At 38.9% G+C, this 19,581-nt stretch overlaps 1 protein-coding gene across 3 annotated transcripts; it reads right to left on the bottom strand.

The window, feature by feature from the left end:
- Positions 1 to 1,956: 1,956 nt before the first annotated feature.
- GOLGA5 (golgin A5) lies at positions 1,957 to 16,162 on the bottom strand. Of its 3 annotated transcripts, none has more exons than XM_015865397.3 (13): positions 16,049 to 16,162; positions 14,693 to 15,302; positions 12,320 to 12,541; positions 11,073 to 11,292; positions 10,428 to 10,551; positions 9,382 to 9,585; positions 8,323 to 8,493; positions 7,545 to 7,673; positions 6,176 to 6,274; positions 5,600 to 5,825; positions 5,124 to 5,229; positions 4,773 to 4,836; positions 1,957 to 3,257 (listed from the first exon to the last, which is right to left on the bottom strand). In XM_015865397.3, exons 2-13 carry the CDS (start codon positions 15,252 to 15,254, stop codon positions 3,177 to 3,179), a joined length of 2,208 nt encoding a protein of 735 aa, XP_015720883.2. In that variant the 5' UTR covers positions 15,255 to 15,302; positions 16,049 to 16,162; the 3' UTR covers positions 1,957 to 3,176. The 3 variants fall into 3 exon arrangements, with proteins under 3 accessions (XP_015720883.2, XP_015720882.2, XP_015720880.2); XM_015865396.3 differs by having other exon boundaries at positions 15,679 to 16,066; XM_015865394.2 differs by having other exon boundaries at positions 15,945 to 16,066.
- Positions 16,163 to 19,581: the final 3,419 nt, after the last annotated feature.

Below are 19,581 nucleotides of genomic sequence, written 5' to 3'. Positions count from 1 at the left end.
ACACCGGGTCACCTTTGTTCATCTCCAGAACACAGGGAGCTGGTTCAGGAGGCAATGGATCCCTGTTACTGCCCCTCACAGACCCAAGTATTTTTGCAGAGAACTCAGCATACCCACAGTTAAGAAAGCCATATAGTCATAGTCATATATAACTGATACAAGAGATCACACAGCTCTGCTGCCTTTCTGAAGTAAAGGCTGATTTAGTTCCTGTTTGAGCAGCTTCTGGCCATCTGAATGTCATAAAGTTCAAAATCATGTCCCACCAAGTCAGCAGGGCCCAGAGGTTTAGGAGGTACTACTTGGGAAAGCCTCAGTCTGCACATCCATCTCACAGAAACTGATACGCAGTTTAAGCTAAGCTGGCTTTGCTGTACCAGGAGATTTTGAACATCAGATTGAACAGCTGGGAAAATACTCAGCTCTGCTGTTGGCTGTTGGTTTCATCTGCTGCATCTGTGGAAGTAGGGAGAGGAGGGGAAGGAAAAAGCGTGCAGAGCTGCGGCAGTAGGAGGGAAACATGAGGGATGCTGCCAGGAGATGGCATGCTGACAGACAGGGGTCTCTGGCAGCACCCACATACTGCTGTATTTCATAATTAGAAAATAGAGTATGTTTTCTAATTACAAATTAAACATTAATTGGGAACTGTTATGCTTTCTTGCCACTAAAGATATGAAAACAAATGCTTTCAAAAAGCTTCTTAATTTAGTAAATATAGTAATTCAGGATTTAATTACTGCTTGAATTTGCATACAAATAATCTATATTCCATATTTCTGTAAGACACTGGTGTTGAGTTGATAACTTTCTTATAAGCTCTTGAGAAAACAAGTGCATTAGCATAAAAGCGGAGAAGGTGCTGTCTGTGATGAGGTTCCTCTTCAGCATGAGTCCTAAACCAGATTCCTTTACCTCATGAAAACAAACCAAACCAAGCCATAAAACCAACATTCATTCTAACTCAGTCCTATGAACACATATTTTTTCTTTATCATGTCAAATATTTTGCTGCAATTGATCAGTCACAGCATTGGTGCCTATAGGAAAAGAGAACCTTTGCTCACCTTTCTCAAGCATACCTGCTTGGCTTTGCAGAACAGCTGGTGCCCATCACCTGCTGTAGCAGAGTTCAGATTCCTGCTTGCTTGTGTATAGACTCCTGCTTCCTTTTGCATAGGAAGTTCTGCACAAATGTGCACAAGAACTTCTTCATGGTGAGGGTGACGGAGCACTGGAACAGGCTGCCCAGGGGGGTTGTGGAGTCTCCTTCTATGGAGATATTCAAGACCCACCTGGACACCTACCTGTGCGACCTGGTGTAGGGAACCTGCTTTGGCAGGGGGGTATCTGTGCTCCCAGCCTGAGATTTTTCCTCACTTTCATTCATTTATGCTGACCAGAAATGAGTAAATTAGTGACTGTGCAAGTCTGATTCCCCCCTTGTTACCTACAGTCAGTAAAGTCCCTTCCTTTCTGCAGGGTCTCAGTAACACATGTGCGACCTAAGACAGCAATCCAAGGCAGGGATCAGGTCTACGCAGTCATGGTGGGTTAAGCGCACCGTAACATGATAGCCCCCCTAAGTAAGACTCGGTGCTTGGGATATCCTTCCATCACTTAAGACGTAGGCTAACGGAAGCTCCTTGCTCATGCCAAAGCCATCTGTTAGTGCAGGCAGCCTCCTGACACCATTAGGAGCAGCTGCTGGCTGCCAGCCTTACATCACCTCTGACCCAGTGCCCCAGCGTGCTCAGCACAGCCAGCAGGTGACACTGGGGACAGGCTTTAATCCCAGGCAGGAATTGCATCTTACCCTTTGACTTAAAATCTGACGTTTATATACAGGTAGGTTCCATGACAGGATCTTGTATGTTCTTATACTGCACCACACGCAGCTCATTAAAATGAATTATAGGGGAAATATCAGCAAATATCACAGGGGGTAGGGACACCTTCTGAAAATTCTCTGTTTTATTAATCCATCAAAACACTCCAGTTTCTCTGCAGGACCTGAATCAGGCATTTTTCCTCTGTAACATTTCCATAGGAGACACTATGACAGGCTCTATGTACAGGACCAAGGCTCAAGTCATGTGAGAGCTGTACTGTCCTCACCAGTACATCATGACCTTGTACTGTGGTACTACTATAGCAAGAATGGATAGTTAAGGATGCCACTGCCTAATGATGGAACTATTACAGTAGGTTTGGATTGAGCTTATGGGTTTTATAATATAGATTTGATGAGGTGTGTTCATTATCACATTGGAAATGTTTAGACATGAGAATTGTTTGATATTATACAAAAAAAAAAAAAAATCACAGAAATAGTTTAATTAAGTATCTAAAGTTACAGAAAATAAATATTTCAGTGAATATAAGATCTGATTAAGACATATAGCAATAAGAGGTATACAAGAAAATGTAGTTAAAATACATACATCCCAAGTGGGAAAGGAAACACCATTTTTCCTGAAGGGTTTGAACCTTCTGTCTTCAACTCACCGCTTGTCTCTCTCTGATAAAGCTCCATTACCAACATTCAAAAAGGCAGCCCCACCAACCAGCTGATAGGAAAACATCTGTTGCACTAAAAGTACAAAGCTAAGAAGAATCTATACTACTTTATTTTCCAATGTATTTACAAAAAGATATTGCACCGATCCAGGCATCTTTTTTGTTCAGTTTAACAAGTGAAGGAAAAGCCTATTTACAAAGTTAGAAACAGAAGTGCAAAGTAAGACCGAAAGAAAAGCAGAAAGAATGAAGTTTATTTAATTGCTAAGTACAGTCTGCTACCTGACCATAGCCCACGGCCTGCATTACCTGAAGTACTTGTACCTTGTTTATCTGTAACTTCAGAAAGCCTTGCATTTCTCTATAGATGCCAGATAATCTTTTACACTAACCATGAGAAGGTTTATGTAAAATGTAAAGGCTAAACTTAGCTTACCTTAATATCTTTATTTCACCAGCAAAGGGATGCTCGTTTAGGTAAATTGGTAAAGCTACATAGTATTACATGTGTATTTAAAAAGTAGTGATAAATCAGGCATGATGGTTTTCATTCTTTGTAAACACCTTGAGGAAGTCTGTCAGTATATCTGGACTGATTATCCTAAATACACCTCCAGTCCAAATTACACGAGCACAGCACAAAGTCGTGTCTCAGTCTATCTGCCACTGGGGCTATCGTGATGCATTTCTGGGGTATAAGTAAGGAGAACAATCATGACCCAAAGATGAAGCAATGCCTGGAAAAAGAGAATTAAGAGTTAACTTAGCACACGCAATTGTTGTTTATGGCAATGCAAGCATGTCAATGTAAGTGGGAAAGAAATATGTATGAAAAATACTTAAGCAAAACAGTTCTACTGTTTTTACTTCTAATAACTAATTCTTATATGCTTAAAGAAATGCTGAGGCAGACTCTGAACAAGCCATTCACAGAATGCTAAATTAGATTTCACACAAACAGCAAAACTAATTGTACAGAATCCAGGCTTCTTTATGCCCTCTACCTTTTTTCACCTGTGCATGCCCTGCAAAAACTTCAGCTGTTCCTCCTGGTACACAGCCCAGCCCAGCCCACGGACACCACATTACATGACCTGTCCAGTCAGATAAGCTGATACTCCTGTGCCTGTGCCACCTGGCTGACATAAGACAGAGTAAAACTCAGAGTTCTACTTTCCTTCTCCCTACCACATACACAGTATAGTGACATTTTATAAACACCACAGAAATGTTAATCATCATTCAAACTTCACTGAAATTACACAGTTAGAATACATTGTGTAACAAGAGAGATAACTAACAATACCTATGGCACATATCCTTGAAAAATAAGAACCAAAACCTAAACATTAAAATTACAGCCCTTGTAACCAAGATTCCAGTTTTACAAAGGCCCAACATACGGCTCCTGTGCAACCATTACTGAGTAGCTCAGGCAGTAAAATTCTTCAGTACCTCAGTACAAAGCATTTCATTCACAGATTCTGAAGTCTAAGTCATGAGTAGGAAGAAAGAGAGAAGTCAGTAATTAAACTGCCCTGTTCCTTCCAGTACTTAATAGGCTGGAAGAAGAAATCGCAGGGGAAACTTGTCATTACCTTTATTTACATGCATCTCTCTGCCTTACTGAAATAGTGACAGCTGTTCTTAGAGACGCTGTTCAGAAAATTCCTTGTGTGTTCTCAAGCAACTCATCCTGTTTCATTTCAAAGACTTTATAAACATTTTTAGTCAGGGCAGACTGAGCATCTACTTTGCTACAGTTCATTTCAACTAACAGACATCCACCCTCTAGTGGTAAAGAAAGGGATCTCATTTTCATAATTGTTTTGTTTTCTCAATTTTTATCACCCACTGTGGTAGGTTTCTATTATTTGAATTTTAGCTAAAATAAATCATTTTTTCAGCTACTACAGTAGCACAATCGTGAATCACTGAACAAAAGTGGAGGGCCAAATATTAAGAACATCCATAAAAGAAGTCAACTTTCCAACATCGGTGCACACAGGTCATGATATTATTTTCAATTCTCACTCCACTTTCAATGCTCTTTTAAAAGGTAGTTACATCCCTGTCCTTAAGAGTTCCATAGTAGGAATTCACGAGAAAAAATTATTCCAGAATGTTGTTCTGAAAACACTATTTAGTCTACTAAAAAACCCCAAGTTGTTAATTACACAGTACATTTAAGATATGCTTCATAAACTGGCAACAGAAATCTTGAATTATAATCTTAAAGAAATCTTGCTTACCATATAAATTATGACAAAGATTCTGGCTATAGGATACCGCCTTAGAAAGATTCCCAGACGAATGCTACACAAGAGAAAAACAAAATGCACAAGTCAACAATAAGCAGTAAGTTCTTCTTCCTCTCATTCTAATTAATCACAAACTCAAACTCTACGCTTGTTTCTGACCTGAATTTTACTTTGTATTATAGAATCACTCAGGATGGAAAAGATCTCAAAGATCATCAAGTCCAACTGCAGCCTAACCATGTAACCATATAACCATATATTCATGAGTGAGAAAATTCAGAACGCAGACTATTAAAACTCTTCTCCTAAACCAGAAAATGCATTTTCTTGTCACGTTCTTACCTAAATTGATCTATGCTACTAGCAGCTTTGCGAACTCTCCCATACATTCCTGCTATGTTGGTATCCACATCACTGAAAAGGACAGGAACATTACGCATACGAGCACCTGTTTGAAGGGAAGAAACAACACCAAAAGAAAAAGTCATTAGTGTAAAACCACTTGGAGTTGCCGAGTTACCCAAAAAGAGAGATTTATTTCCACCTGTGACAAGATTTGTAAATAAGACTGTTCCAATAGTGCCACAATATTAAGAATTAAACTGGCTTCATTAAGGTTACTTATCATTCACAAAGAAGAGTTTTTATTCAACTGTTTTTTATATAGATTGCTACTGAAAAAGTCTCTGCTATAAGCACCAGATTTTCACACTTCTCTTTTACCTCTATGAACTCAGATCTTCAGAGAAAAGCATTAGAAAATACAGAAACCTGCACTGCAGAAAGGAGATCTTTTAATGTTATCATTCCTTATTTACCTTCAGTGCCATCGATTCCTGTCATGTTAATGGAAGGCCCATTAGAACTACTGCCTTGGAAAGCCTTCAGCTGATGCTCGAGCCGTTCCAGTTGATAGACAAGTGAGTTTTTCTCTGTGCTCAGGCTCTCTAACATGGTCTGCTTCTGAATGAGTGTTTCTGTCAGCTGATGAAGGCGATTCTCTAATTCAGTTTGACTACTACTACTAAGAGCTTTGTTTGTGAGCTAGAAGACAAAGCAAAGGAAAAAATGAGAACATGTTCAAAATCTGACCAACGTGACATGTTACAAAAGTGGTATGCTCCCAAAATCTAAGCCCCCAAGAACATGTTATCACATTCACAGGACTTCTATGGGATAATAATATCCAAACCATCACTGGTGAGTCCAATGAAGGAGAAAATCAATTTCAAGGGTTGTTAAAACAAGACTTTTCATGGGGGGAATAAAAAGCTGTTTAAAAATGTATTTGTATGTTTTCCACTTCTAATGTTATGAACATTTCCATGTGAACATAAGTTCCAGCATTGTTTTCATAAGTGAATGTAATGCCTAATTTCATACAAATACAGTACCTGATTTCTGAGCTTCTGAATTTCTTCCTCTCTGTCTTTTATTCTGCTTTGCAAAGTATTCTTTGTTCGATATAATTCTTCCTCAGTATAACGGAGTTCCTATGAAACACATCATAATCAAAGATCTCATTTTCATATTTAAGTAAATACTTCCAAAGACATTCTCTTATCTAAAATTACAGATAAGAACAAGTATGTCTACTCCTATTTAAAGACCCATCATACTTATCTTTTAAATTACAACTGCCTCCAAATCACTGCACCACTTCAGCTATCAGCTGCTACAGAAGACAGCTGATCGTACTTTTCCTTTAAGCCATCAGATATACACCAGATATACAATAAATAACCTCTACTTATTTTCCAACATCAGCCTCACAAACTTTTCAGCAAGTTAGAGCAATTCTCCAATAGAACAGACCACTGCTGCATTAAGTAGCAATACAAACAATTACTTTAAAAGCACCCATATACATGTCATCAAAAGGAATATCATTTTCTATAGCAACCAGCTTCACCCCACTTCTTCTATACATAGCATTAAATTAAAATATACCCATCAGAAGGGCAGGAGTAACGTGATATAATCTACCATCTGCTTTCATATAACCATCAACTATCTATCAAAAGCAGACATCAACTTCTGCCTTTTAATTATTTCAAGCTGCTAGCATCTCATTCAAATGTAACTTTTGAAAGGACAGTTAATCCTACAAGATAAACTGTTCCTAGCAAATACAGCACACTCACCTGCTTTCCTCATTAATACTCTTTACATGAACTTTTTTATTTTTAAAGGACATATTAATAGGCTGCAAAACATTGGTCTGATCTACATAATATTTTGTTTGTTAACACAAAACACAAGAGTGAGGGTTTTTTCCTCTCTTCCTAGCACAGAACAGTGTAAAAAGATGATACAACCTGACTAAATTCACTAGTACTATTTCATTAACAATTTGCCTTACACAGTAGTTTGGAATCCTACATAGAATTTGATCACAGCAAATACAATTGTAACCTTTATAATTAAGTTCCTTGACATAAATCCAAGTTACTACCACATCCCTGTTGCTGGGTTGTCCCCCTGCTCAATAAAATTTAAGATCATTATCAATTTTGGTCGCTCTCTAGAGTCTTGTTTATTCTTTAAAAAAAGCTGAGATCTCTATTTAATCAGGATTACTGCTTAGTACTGGTTGCACTTCTGCCTTACGGCATTCACTAGGATTCGGGAAATTTCCCTGGAGTACTAGAAGAAAAAAACCCTCAAATACCATGTAAGCCACTCTCTCATTAAGTCAAATGCTTTACTGAAGACAACAAATAGGCCCAAAACAAGACCCATCAGCTTTCAAGCATTCTTTACCTGCTTCTGCCGTTCTAGTTCAGCTTCTGCCTCCTGCTTGGCCATTTTATGTGCTGCTATTTGCTCTTGTAGGTCTTGAAGCTGTTCTCTCACTGACTCAGCTTCACTTACCTGCTGAGTCTCCATATCCTGAAATGAACAGAAATGTTACCATTTCACTAACATTCAAACAATACTGCAATCTGTCATCAGTGAGCGCAGAAAGTGTTGCTTCTCCAAATTCGATTTCAAGAAAAAAGAAAATGAGAGTAAATTAAAGACATCTGCTCATTTGATATAAAATATTATTATAATATCAATAAGATATATGCATTTAGTAAACACGAGAAGACTTCAAGTGATCTCTTTTTCACTTCTGCTGTTTAGATGCTAAAATTGTGTAAAGCAGGCTTGTGCACAGCTGCTGGGTTGAGCCAATTATGCCACAGCTGATTCAGATTTCAGTTGCTTCAAGGATTAGTAGCAGCTCTTGCAGAAGATATAGGTGAAATCTACAGACATAACCAGGCTTGTTTAGAAAGAATTACTTATTTCAAAACAAGTACATAATAGAGTGGGAAAAGAAATTGGTATCGATAATACTCCTCCCACTACCAGGACAGAGAATATGAGAAGAAAATGGTTATCTATAAGCATTTACCCCACAGCTGAGAAAAAGCTGGCTTGGTTTTAATACTTGTTCAAATGAACATTAGAAGTGACAGCCCTAAAGCACACACAGAAAACAGTCTTTTGTGCATGGCTAACTACATGTAGGTGTGCACATAACCATAGCTACCTGCAGCTCTGTTCTCATCTGCTGTATTTGTCCCATTAGCTTTTGTATTTCTTCTCTTTGAGTGTCACGCTCGTGCCTCAGTTCCTCCAGTTCCATTGTGCTTGCAGTCTGGCTATCCAGACCTTCAATACCAGAGCCTTCTTTTAGGCTGTTTATCAGCTTTTCTTTAGACTGAAATAATAAATCAAAATGTTATTGCCAGTACTATTTCACAAGTGCTCACATAAAACACATCAAGAAATTGCTCTAAATTTCCTATGCAGATTTACTGTAAATAACTGCATTATCTGTTCTTTCAGACAAGTCAAAAATAACTCTACAAAATGGAAAATGCTTCCCCAATAATAATTTCTCAAATTTTCCGTACGTCATGAGACGGGATGTACTGAAAGTCTGTGTTATCAGAGGACGAGTAAAGCTTTACTCTTTAGAATTGTGTGGAATGTTAAACATGTCAAAGATAAAAATTCTGCCTTTCCAGTTAATGTAATAGAATACAGACACTGAAGACTAAGATTTAGTCCAGCCTTTCTCCTGTCAACAAAGGCAAATAAAAGCCCAAATCAGCAAAATCTTTTCTGGGAAACAGAATAAACACACACAACTTATTAGAACACATAAAAACACCTTCTTTGGTGTTTTTACACAAGTATCCGCTATACTTCAGACTCAAGCAGAATAAAGCAATTTTCTTGACACAAGAACACTGGGTGCAGACAAACTATAGATTACATTTGTATTCATCTGCCTAAGATCAGACTCAGGGACTGGTGACACAGCAACAGATGTTATAAAATAAGCGCAGTGGTTCACTTGGATTTTTAAGTTCAGGACCTTAATAGTGATGCTGTTCTAAATCAGCATCACTATTGATTCACCCCAAAACATATTACAGATAAAATGGAAAAAAAAAACAAACAGATTAAATTACTTGAAGAATAACATCCTGAAAAAATAAAATAAAATAAAATAAAATAAAATAAAATAAAATAAAATAAAATAAAATAAAATAAAATAAAGCATACAAATCAAACTGAATTCCTTTCAACAAATACTTACTTGGAGTATGCGAGTAGCTTTTTGTTTATAGTCCGCCAGTTCCTGTTTTGCAGATTCTAGCTGGTTTTTAGTTACTTTGACTTGGTGCTGAAGCTCATCAGCTCGCTTTTTCTCATCTAAATACCTTCTTTCTGCAACCGTTACCCCTTCTGCCAAATTCTGACGTTCTGCTTCCATTTTACTCAGACGTGCCGCAAACTCATTCTATTAGCAATAAAAAAAAAACAATATTTGGTGTTTAAACACAATCACAACTTTAACCTAGAAATAAGAAAGAGAATTTAAAAGCAACTACATTTGAAGTATCACTTCATACCGACTGTGTCCAACTTGTACATGCATGAGTGCTGTGTGGAAAGAAATTCTGCTAGCCTGAGAAAGTACTATATGAGCACACAGTAAAAATATGCATTTCTTTGCCACCAGAAGTAGATCTTACCATTTACACATATTTGGTAAACAAAAAGCAAGCTATCCCTCAGCAAAAATAAATAAATCAATCATAAAGATATTTTTGTTTTGAAGAGAAACGAGAAAAGAAAAAGAGTAAGGATTTTCACAGATGTTAGTACACATAATAAAGGCCAAGCTAAATGAGGAATGTATCAAGTCTCTAGCAATATATGCTTCCACATTCACATCACAGAAGGGACCACCCAGTAAAACATTCTTAAGATTACATATTAAAATTGTAGGGGCAGGCAGTGAACAATATGGCATGGAAAATCAAATTGACTGCTAATTTAAAGTACGTTTTCACATAAAAGAAATAGTGAAAAAAAACAAACAAACAAAAAAACAAAAAAACAAAAAAAACCCCACCTTCCTCTTCAGAATCAATTCTCAAAAAAATTTAATCATAAAGCTTTCAAAATAGCACATAAGAAGTAAACTAGTATCACAAGGATACTCAGTGGAGCAGAAGGCACATCTTTCCACGCTTAGTACCCTGAACAGGAACTAGTCAAGGGGAAGACAGAGCAGTTAGAACCTCACAGATTTGATCTCACAAGCAGCCAAACTCCTCCATAGTCTTCCCATCTAACCTGCATTTGTTTGTAACTTTCTTGCTCTCGCTTCAGCGTGGAGTCTGCATCACGCAGCCTATCCTGAAGGGTTTGAAGGGCTTGATTTTGCAAACTGCTCCCTTCACTGTGGTCTTGTATTATTCTGAAAGAGTGATATACATATTAATTGAAATAAAAAATCCAGTATGATTTTAAGGCACAAATATGACTACCATTAGCAACAGCCTTGAAAATGTACCCAGTGAATTAGTGAACCTGGCTGCCTAATAATTCATCCAGTCCCAGTCTGGAATATTCAATATCAGATTCATGTTACCAGCAAAAAGACAAAGAAGCCTCTACATCTGAGGATAAGCAAATGTAATTTTCAAGACAGAATCACTTCTTCAGATCTTAAGCTTCAAGCCTCTGACAAAAACATAAATATACTGTATGCAATTGTTTCAATAATCAGGTGATAATCGCTCTTATTCATTTGCCCAGTTTCTACTTCCAGCTGTGATATAACGAGCTCAGAGCAAACTTCAACGTTCATATTTTAAATTTTGATAACATCTCCCCACATTAGTTCATTCAATTTTACCATTAAAGAGACTAAACTACACAGAGTTTTCCAGCTTACTGCTATTTGCAAAGTAGTGAAGTCTGAAATTAAGGAAGTACCGTGATTTTTCACTCTGCAATGCTTCCAAAGCTTCTGTCCGAGAACTTAAGAGCTGATCAGCTTCTTGCAATCGTACTTTGAGCACAGCCAGCTGGGAGTCCTTGGCACCAACAGCTTCTGTCAGATCATCAACTTGAGCTCGAAGTTCTCTGACTATCCTGTCATTCTTTGAATGGTCAACATTCCACTTCTCTACTCTTTCCCGGGATTTGTTCAGTTCTACAAAGTAAAATGTTTATTTGAAGTTTTTAAAAACAGATCATGACCAGGTTTTTTAAATGCTCAGGATGTGCACGCCACATTTCCTAAAGGAAGAGATCAAATACAACCAAGTTGAAGCAATTCTGAAACTTTAGGATGTTACTTTTTGGTACAATACCAGACTTTGGCTGTCAGATCATGAATGACTAAAAAAACAATGATCTCAGAACACGTTTTCATTCTGTCTTGCAGCTGACAATCTGTCTTAATCCTTGCAGTGAACTACTGCTGAATAGCCCTGTCTGAGCAAACCTTTGGCAACCTCCATAGAAAGCATCTGATTCAACACTACATGACAATAAGATCAACCTAAATAAAAGCAGACAATTACTATGTTAAAATGTTGCCTAAATATTTACTGAGACCTTGTTTTTAATCAAAGTTCACATGCCAAACTTCAATGGAGAATAAATTCTGCAGCTTATAGAGTTACTTTAAAAAAAAATAACAAAAAAGCAGTCCCTCAGTTATGTGCCTAACTGAGGTCCTTTGCCAGGTATTTTATTGTTTGGTTTTATATTCACACCTGCTATATGTCATTTCGTGTAGCCTTGAATAAAAAGCTACTGTAGACATACAAAAATACTCAATCTGAAATTTTTACCAGCCATCAGCTACAGACAGAAAGCAGCCAGGTTTCAAGCTCTTAAAGGCATTTATTCGTAACTATTTTGCAAGGAACTTTAGAAGGCAGAAAAAAAATAATTTCACACTTAATATTTGCTAGTATTAAGATCTAAGTGTCGGAACTAACTCAACTACATCACTTTCATCAACATGTGTGTTATTTTTGTAGTTGAAAAAGACTTCCCATTTCTCTCAGCTCATTATTTTGAAAACCAAGAATCATTTTGCCTAAGTCACACATGCAGATTTATCTAGGAAGTTTTTATTATAAATATACACTAACACAGTAATAGCATTGCTTCCCAGTTTACCAGTATTTTCACAGTATGTTACCAGTTTAGGTTCCGAACTACGATACCTTCCTGTGTTTCTTTGGATCTCTGAATTAATGAAGCCATTTCTTGATTTAAAGATTGCACTTCATTCCGCAACAGCTGATTCTCTAGACGAAGGTTGGACAGCTCATGTGATTTTACATCATCATTAGCTGAAAGGCCAGGATTAGTTACTGCACTTAGTGATGAATCCTTCGTGCCATCCACTTGTGTTCCCAGTCCAGAATCTGAGCTGTCTGGAGTTTCTGTACAGAGAAATACAAGTTAGAACTGATCTAACCATTTGTAGGTCTGTATCAGTGGTTGAATGCACTTAATCTAATTTTTAAAAGTCAAAATAGCTTATATATATATTAGCTTATATATATTTATATATATTATTATATATAATAGCTTATATATATTAGAATATAGCATATTTTTGTGTCAAACCTAAATAAGTTATTTGGCCACAGAGCTGTATGTTTTAGCTACCTTTATGTAAAAGAGTGTTTCAGGAACCTTCAGTTGAAGCATCATCTTACTGATGATTCTGCATCAGTAACAATTCTCTCAAAACATGCTTTTAATATTCACTTTTAAAAAGCAATATAGGAATTTCTGATGAAGTCTGAACAGAAGTCACTTGAAGGGGGAAACCTACAGCCCTTCCTCAGCACACACATTGTACTGGATTAGTGTTCTGAAATTAATGCAGCCACTCTAGCAGTGTTGATTGCTATGTGCAGGCAGCTGGAGGATTTGTACCAGTATTAACAGAAAGCAACACAGCACACAGTGAACAACCAAGCAAGCAATGCAAAAACATTCCTTCTGAATTCACTGTGCCCCAGATCGACAACTGTTGAAAATCCACAGGGACAGACTACAGCAAATTCAATGCCAGACCGCAGTTTAGCTGTCACAACACCATTTTCTTCGCTCTGTGATTATCAATCCACTCCACCTTCCTAGCTGCCACTGCAACAGGTTTCATGAGCCACAGCTCATCAAGGAGATGGGGCAGAGTGGGAATTCCTCACAGCATACAACAAGTTATCACAGTGATTGAAAAACGTATTCCATGTTTTCTCCAGTCCCTTTCCTATTGAAACATTTTTAAGAAGTATTCCTTCCTTCCTTTTAATTCATTTACATACTTTTGAAATTATCAATCTATCTTCATTCCTTTGTCTGGAAAACTTGAGAGTCTAATGAAGCTAATAAAGCAAAAAATATCAACTTATAGCAGATTGTATCCAATGTAACATAATACTATAACATTCATTACTTTTGTCTGTAACTAATGGACTATAATCTGTTTCAACAGTTGTTATGCAGGACATAGGCATGACTGATAATACAACTGACTTTGAAACTAGTGTGCTCAAACTCTACACGTTAATCATGTGCTTCCTCACTTAGCAGCTCCAAGATGCAAACTCCACTGAAAAATAAAACGTACCACACTGAGCAAAATAACTGTTCCCCAGGCATCAGCTATCAAGGTACAACATACTATATACCAAGCTCTGAACCACTTGATCTAGCTGTGGATGTCTCTGTTCATTGCAGGTGAGTTGGACTAGATGACCTTTAAAGGTCCCTTCCAACTCTGAGGATTCTACAAGTCAAAAACTGGCACAGTGCTCTACATGCAAACAATACTCTAGCTACACTATTAGAAATACAACTATTTGCTTCAATTTTATAGACAAAACAATAGTAAAGACTGGAGAGCCAGACAGAGAATAAAAGTTTCTAACAGTTTCATTCTCCTTAGCAGACACTTGAGTTTTTAACCACTTGGCCTGGAAACTATTTCAGGTATCTGCAGCAATGCACTACTTCTGGCAAAAACTGAACTCTGCCTATCTCACTTTCTCATGCCTGCAGCTCAAGAGAAGCATATCCATCTTCCTACCATCCAAGCCAAAAAAGTTTGACAGCTCTCCCATCTTTGACAGCACAGCAGAGAGAAGCTCACACTGTACCAGGCAGGGCATTGGGTAACAGCTAGAACCATTTACCAGCTGTAACAAAAGTCACTTGCTCCCATATGTGACATCATAACAGGCAACAACCCCAGGCAAGGGAACAAATGCAGCAGTGCCAGAACCAACACTTCCAAGTGGGGATGCATGGGTGCTGATGCAGCATCAGACCACGACTAAGGCGGGATGAGTTGAGCAGTAGCAGTGAAGCAGATAAAGAACACAAAGGATATAAATATCAAGTGATATAACCTGCCAAATTACTGTAGTATCTAACATTATTCTAGTGATGAAAAATACTTCACACATGCGATATACTGCTGCCACCAGATCTTTCATGAAGTGCCAAAAAATCCTTTACCTAGCCTTACACTAGACATACAGGGGTGTAAAATATCTCTAGATTCAATATTATTAAACTACCATTGCTTTTGCTCCTGACAGAATTATCTTCAGTAGCCACTGCACTCTGTGTACCAGTAGATATAGAACTAATGCTTGAAGTCCGAGAGTGATTTTGAACAGGTGTCTTGCTCTTCTCTCTTTTAGAGTCCATCCTTGCATTAGGCTCTTTCTCAGAACTGTTGAGAAAATCAAACAGCAACTCATCATCGGGTTCAGACTTTTTTCTCCTCACAAAATGTGAGGAAGCTCTGGACGTGGAAACACTTTCTACTGAAGAAGCAACTTCTGAATTTGTTCTACGCGCTGGTTTTACATTTGCTGTTCCTGCTAAGATTGTAGCTTTTTGGTTTTTAATGTTATCAGCTGCTGAGGAGATGTAGGCTGCTTTGGATGATGTCTGATATTTCAGTTCTCTGGCATGCGGGGACAATTCAGAATATTCACTGGCAGAGTCCAAGTTCTTGCTATCAAAAACTGCATTGCTTGCTGTGTCTTTTTTGTTCAGAGCCGATGCAGCTCCTTGATCAACTCTGTTGAGAAGATCCTCTGCCTTTCCAGCCAGATCAGCAAGCCAAGACATGATAAACGTCTGCTGATGAGCTCTACATCAAAATTTCAGGAACATATGCTGCAAAAGAGAATAATTTCAAGTCAGACAGGCATTGAGAAGGCAAGAAGTGTGGGTTACTGAAAAACTGCTGCATTCATCTATTATTGCCGTAACTATGTTAACACTTTTTTCCTACCAGCTTTGTATTTTGTTCTTTTTATGACGGATGGATATAAACCAATTTAGTTTCTTAAGATAATATACAAAAGCACATGGCTTTGCCATTAAACCATGTCTGTTCCTAGCAGGTGCTGATGCAACCCGTAAGCCGACCTGCAGCGGTAATAGAAGATAAAGTCTATTTGCAACTGACAACAATCACAGTGGAGGAGGAAAACGTGTCAACCAACATATTACAGGAATAGATGGATGTGCGATCTCTCATATGCCTGACCTGCAGCTTCCATCAGGTAGGTCAGAGGAAGGATCTTCCCTCAGAACTAACTGCTGCCCTGAGGTGCCGCTATGACAGCACAGGGGGACGAGGAGCACCTCCCCGGCACTCATAGCCCACGACAGGGCCCCTTCACCCAGAGCCGGCCTGCGGAGGGCCCAACCCGGATCCAGAACGGCGCAGCGGCCGTGAGATCCCGCCCAGGCCCCCACTCCCACCCGGCAGCCTTCAGGAGCTGCGGAGGCCTCAGCACAGCCCGGCCTCACCTCCTCCCAGCGCCAGGAACCCCCCAGCCCGAGCAGAGCGGCAGCCGGAGCCCACTTCACAACACACGGCAAAGCCCGGCCCGGCACTGCCCGGCACTGCGCACCTTCCGGTAGACGTGGCCGCCTTCCGGGCCGCTCCGCACGCATGCCCGCTATGGGGGTAGGGCCGGGCCGGGATTGCAACGGGCGGGGATTGCAACGTGTTTCTGCGCTGTGCTGGCAGGGGGAGCTGCAGCCCCGCTGTGCGAGCGGTCAGGCTGTTACATGCAGCCAGGTGTCCTCTAGCTTTCCTTGGCCAAGTTGATGCTGTGTAGGAGAGCGCTTGACTGGTGGCATCACCTGATTCTCGAAGGCAGCTTAAAACACCAAAGAACGCGGAACCAGTAGGATATAAACCCCCCCGCTCTGCCAGCACAATAAATGCAAATAACTGTGTTCTTCCATCCTCCTGATCGCACAAAACTCTTCCCAGAAGCCTCATGCCCAGACCCACCCTCGTCCCCCTGCAGCAGCCTTTCCCGTATCCTCTTGCAGTAGTCTTTCCCACGTTTATCCTGTGTGATAACACCCATATGACCCCGTTTCTGCTGAGCTTCCTTGAAAGATGCTGTGCAAGCAGTGCTGGCTCTTATTTGGATAACAGACATAAGGTTGTCTCAATTATTTTCTTTGAAGATAAAGTTTACACTGGGTATTGTGACTAAGCTTAGAGGGGACAAGAGGTGAGGTCAGCTCAAGGGCTTCCCTTCTCCTTGTTCAGATGTATAAGAGAATCTTAGGGCTCCCACTGGTAAAGAAATAACCTAAGCACTAAGTCCTTGTAATTTCCCAGTCTTCAGCTTCCTTTTCATTGGGAGACTTTTCTATGGTTTCTGTGTCTGGCATTGAAGTAATTTTTAGATAGTTTCAGTTTTTATTATTGGGTAAGTAGAAAAGTACACGTAACCCACAGGGTTGTTTCATTCATCTGTAACTTATTGCATTCATTAGCTAAAAGGGGAAGTGAAGCCCAAGGCATCTGTTTTGAGTGTTTAGCATGTGATGGTGTGTGAAGAAAACAAAAACTGATGATGATGATGATGATGATGATGATGATGATTATTATTATTATTTTGTGGAAAGCCAGATAACTGGTAGGTCAGTTAAGGCAAACATTAGAGAAGCCTATCTCAAGAATAGAGCTCATGTCACATTCAGAAGAGTAAGAATAGATTTTCCTTCACAATTGCTCCAGTCCTGTGTATAATACGGCAAATTCCTTAAACATGATGAGTTTACATTTATTTACGTTTAACAAGTAGGTTAAGGTTTTAATAAGTAAGTTATGCTCTAAGGGACAGTTTTTACAGTAATTGTCTATCATTTCAAGGTGAAACCGTTTGGTGGAGGTCAGATTTACACACAAGATCCTTCATGTTCTTTTCCATATACATATCAGATGGGGAGATAGTTTGATCAATTCCCATAAGTCACATTGCCCATTGGAGTAGTTGGGGACTAAAACAAAGGCATCTGGCCCTAAAAGTAGTTTTTATTTTTCCCATCTTTTCTTCTTGACAGGATAGTGCAAGGCCTTGGAAAAACATACTTAAGCTGCACTTACAGCTCCTGCTGTTTCAGATTCCTCTCTGTTGAAGACTTGTTCTTGTCCTGAGGTTCAGGAATATCCTCTGTTTTACAGAAGATTCCCTACATTTTATCATGATAATCTTTCCATATGGAATCCACAAGGTGTGGGAAGGTTATGTAGAGTTACATAGGACAAAGGTTCCAAAATGTTCATCGGCAGATATGAATTATCAATTTTCATTAAGCTTCATTAGGATATAAACTGAAGGAGGAGATTATCTGCCCTGCTGCCTATTCAGAATGTACAGAGCTCAGTTTTGAGAGTTAATAGAAAATCCATCCTGCCTCATGACAGATTAAGCAACACTGTGGAAGCAATAAACCAAATCAGTTCACAACCTTTAAGTTCTACATCATGTGACTCAGTATGCTGGATATAATCACTGTTTCCATTTAATGTGCATTTATTACCTCTTCAGATACTACTTAGAAAAAAGGATTTCAGGCCCCAGCAGAAGGCATGTTATCCTAAAGTAGGAGGGAATAAAAAACTGTAAAGTATCTTCTGTTCACATTCTATTTAAAACTCTGTCAAACAAATGCCTTGTTTTTCAGTGTCAACAACTGATTCTAAGCATCCTGTGCCTGCTAGGCTGAGTGATGAGATTGAGTGTTTAATTGTCACAGTGTCCTGTTACATTATTAGACAACTATCTATCTGGCACAGAGCCTTTGTTTCATCCAGGATATAGAAAATATACCAAATATCAAAGATTGGGGGAAAAAATTGATAATCACTGCATGAGTTGCCATTCAGCCTTTCATTAATTCTCAAAGTGGCCTCATGTCATTGTCCACTTAAAGGCATCTTTGAATAAAATGGGATGAGCGCTCTCATAAGTCTATGTATCAGTCATCTGTGGATTTCCACGACTGTATGGGCAGAGAAATCAAAAACTGCAGGAAGAGCTAAGGTGGAAAGTCACTGCTCCTTACTGGAAAAACATGCTGAATCCCTTCCTGCAGTGTTCGCACTACCTTATTTCCTTTTTCTCCATATGCAAATAACAGGGGTAATTTATTATTCTTCAAATGAGGAACAAAGCCAGCCCTCTAGACAGACACTGAGAGAATCATCAGAGTTAGAAGACCAAAAGTCATTTAAAAAGCAGAAGCTTTTAGAATATGAAGTCTGGAGAGTTTGAGGATTTTGGAGGTTTATTTACATTCAGCCTTTCTTAATTCGAGTTCATTATTTGTTGAAAAGAACCCAGAATACTCATAACTCTGCTAGGTTGGTACTCAACTTTCCCTACCAAGAGCATGAAAATCAACATAGAGAATGAAAAATCAGTAACAGTTCTCTTAATACTTTTTTTGACAAATGAAAATACACACAAACATTCCACAATACAAACATTCAAAGGAATGTAACCCTGTCTACCTCTATTACATCTGGCTTTTCTCACAGTTACTAATTCAATATTGAAGACATTTCTCCTTTTTCTTTCTCTGTCTCAGTAAAGATATATTTTCCACTTTTGACAGTAAAACAGTGGAGGACAAGTTTGAAAGGTCTTATTTGTCCTGGAGATGTCCAACTTAGCATGGAGCTTGTCTCTAGGAAGTTTTTTACTGAGAAATCTTTATCTTCTGTGTGCATACTGTCGCTCCTGAGGATGTAAACTCAGCAACTTTGGTGCAGTATAATGTCCTTAGATCTTCATAACAACTTGTGACTGAAATGGCAATGAGAAGTTTTGTAAAGGCTTGAAGAGGTGAGCCTGACATCAAATTCAGCAGGCTGCCAGCACAAAAGGCAAGTGCATGTGATGGTGTGAGCACTGAGTGGAAGGTCTTCAGTGGGCCAGTTTGGCAATTCCCTGTCTACAGGATGAAGTACATGGAGAAATCTTGCAGCTGCAGATGTGTAGATCAATTAGGCCAGGCTGGATCTGATACAGTGGAAAAGGTATTTTAACCAGCAGAGAGAGAAAAGGGCATTTGTCCTGAACAAGGCAATAGTCAAATGTTTGGAATCTGAGTGCAGATGTCCATAATGATACTG

Source organism: Coturnix japonica, chromosome 5, assembly GCF_054131305.1.
Source record: "Coturnix japonica strain WE chromosome 5, WE-NBRP24, whole genome shotgun sequence".
NCBI classification, from domain to species: Eukaryota; Metazoa; Chordata; class Aves; order Galliformes; family Phasianidae; genus Coturnix; species Coturnix japonica.
This window is presented reverse-complemented; position numbering and strand designations above follow the sequence as displayed.

What these genes read in the sequence shown, in the direction of transcription:
- GOLGA5 (XM_015865397.3), bottom strand. Translation starts at nt 15,254, where the DNA reads ATGTCTTGGCTTGCTGATCTGGCTGGAAAGGCAGAGGATCTTCTCAAC. An exon ending in AAAGTTACAAACAAATGCAG is followed by an intron (nt 9,586 to 10,427) that starts GTTAGATGGGAA and finishes TATTGCTAATAG; the next exon opens with AATGAGTTTGCGGCACGTCT. An exon ending in AGGAATCGATGGCACTGAAG is followed by an intron (nt 5,230 to 5,599) that starts GTAAATAAGGAA and finishes CCCTTCAAACAG; the next exon opens with GTGCTCGTATGCGTAATGTT.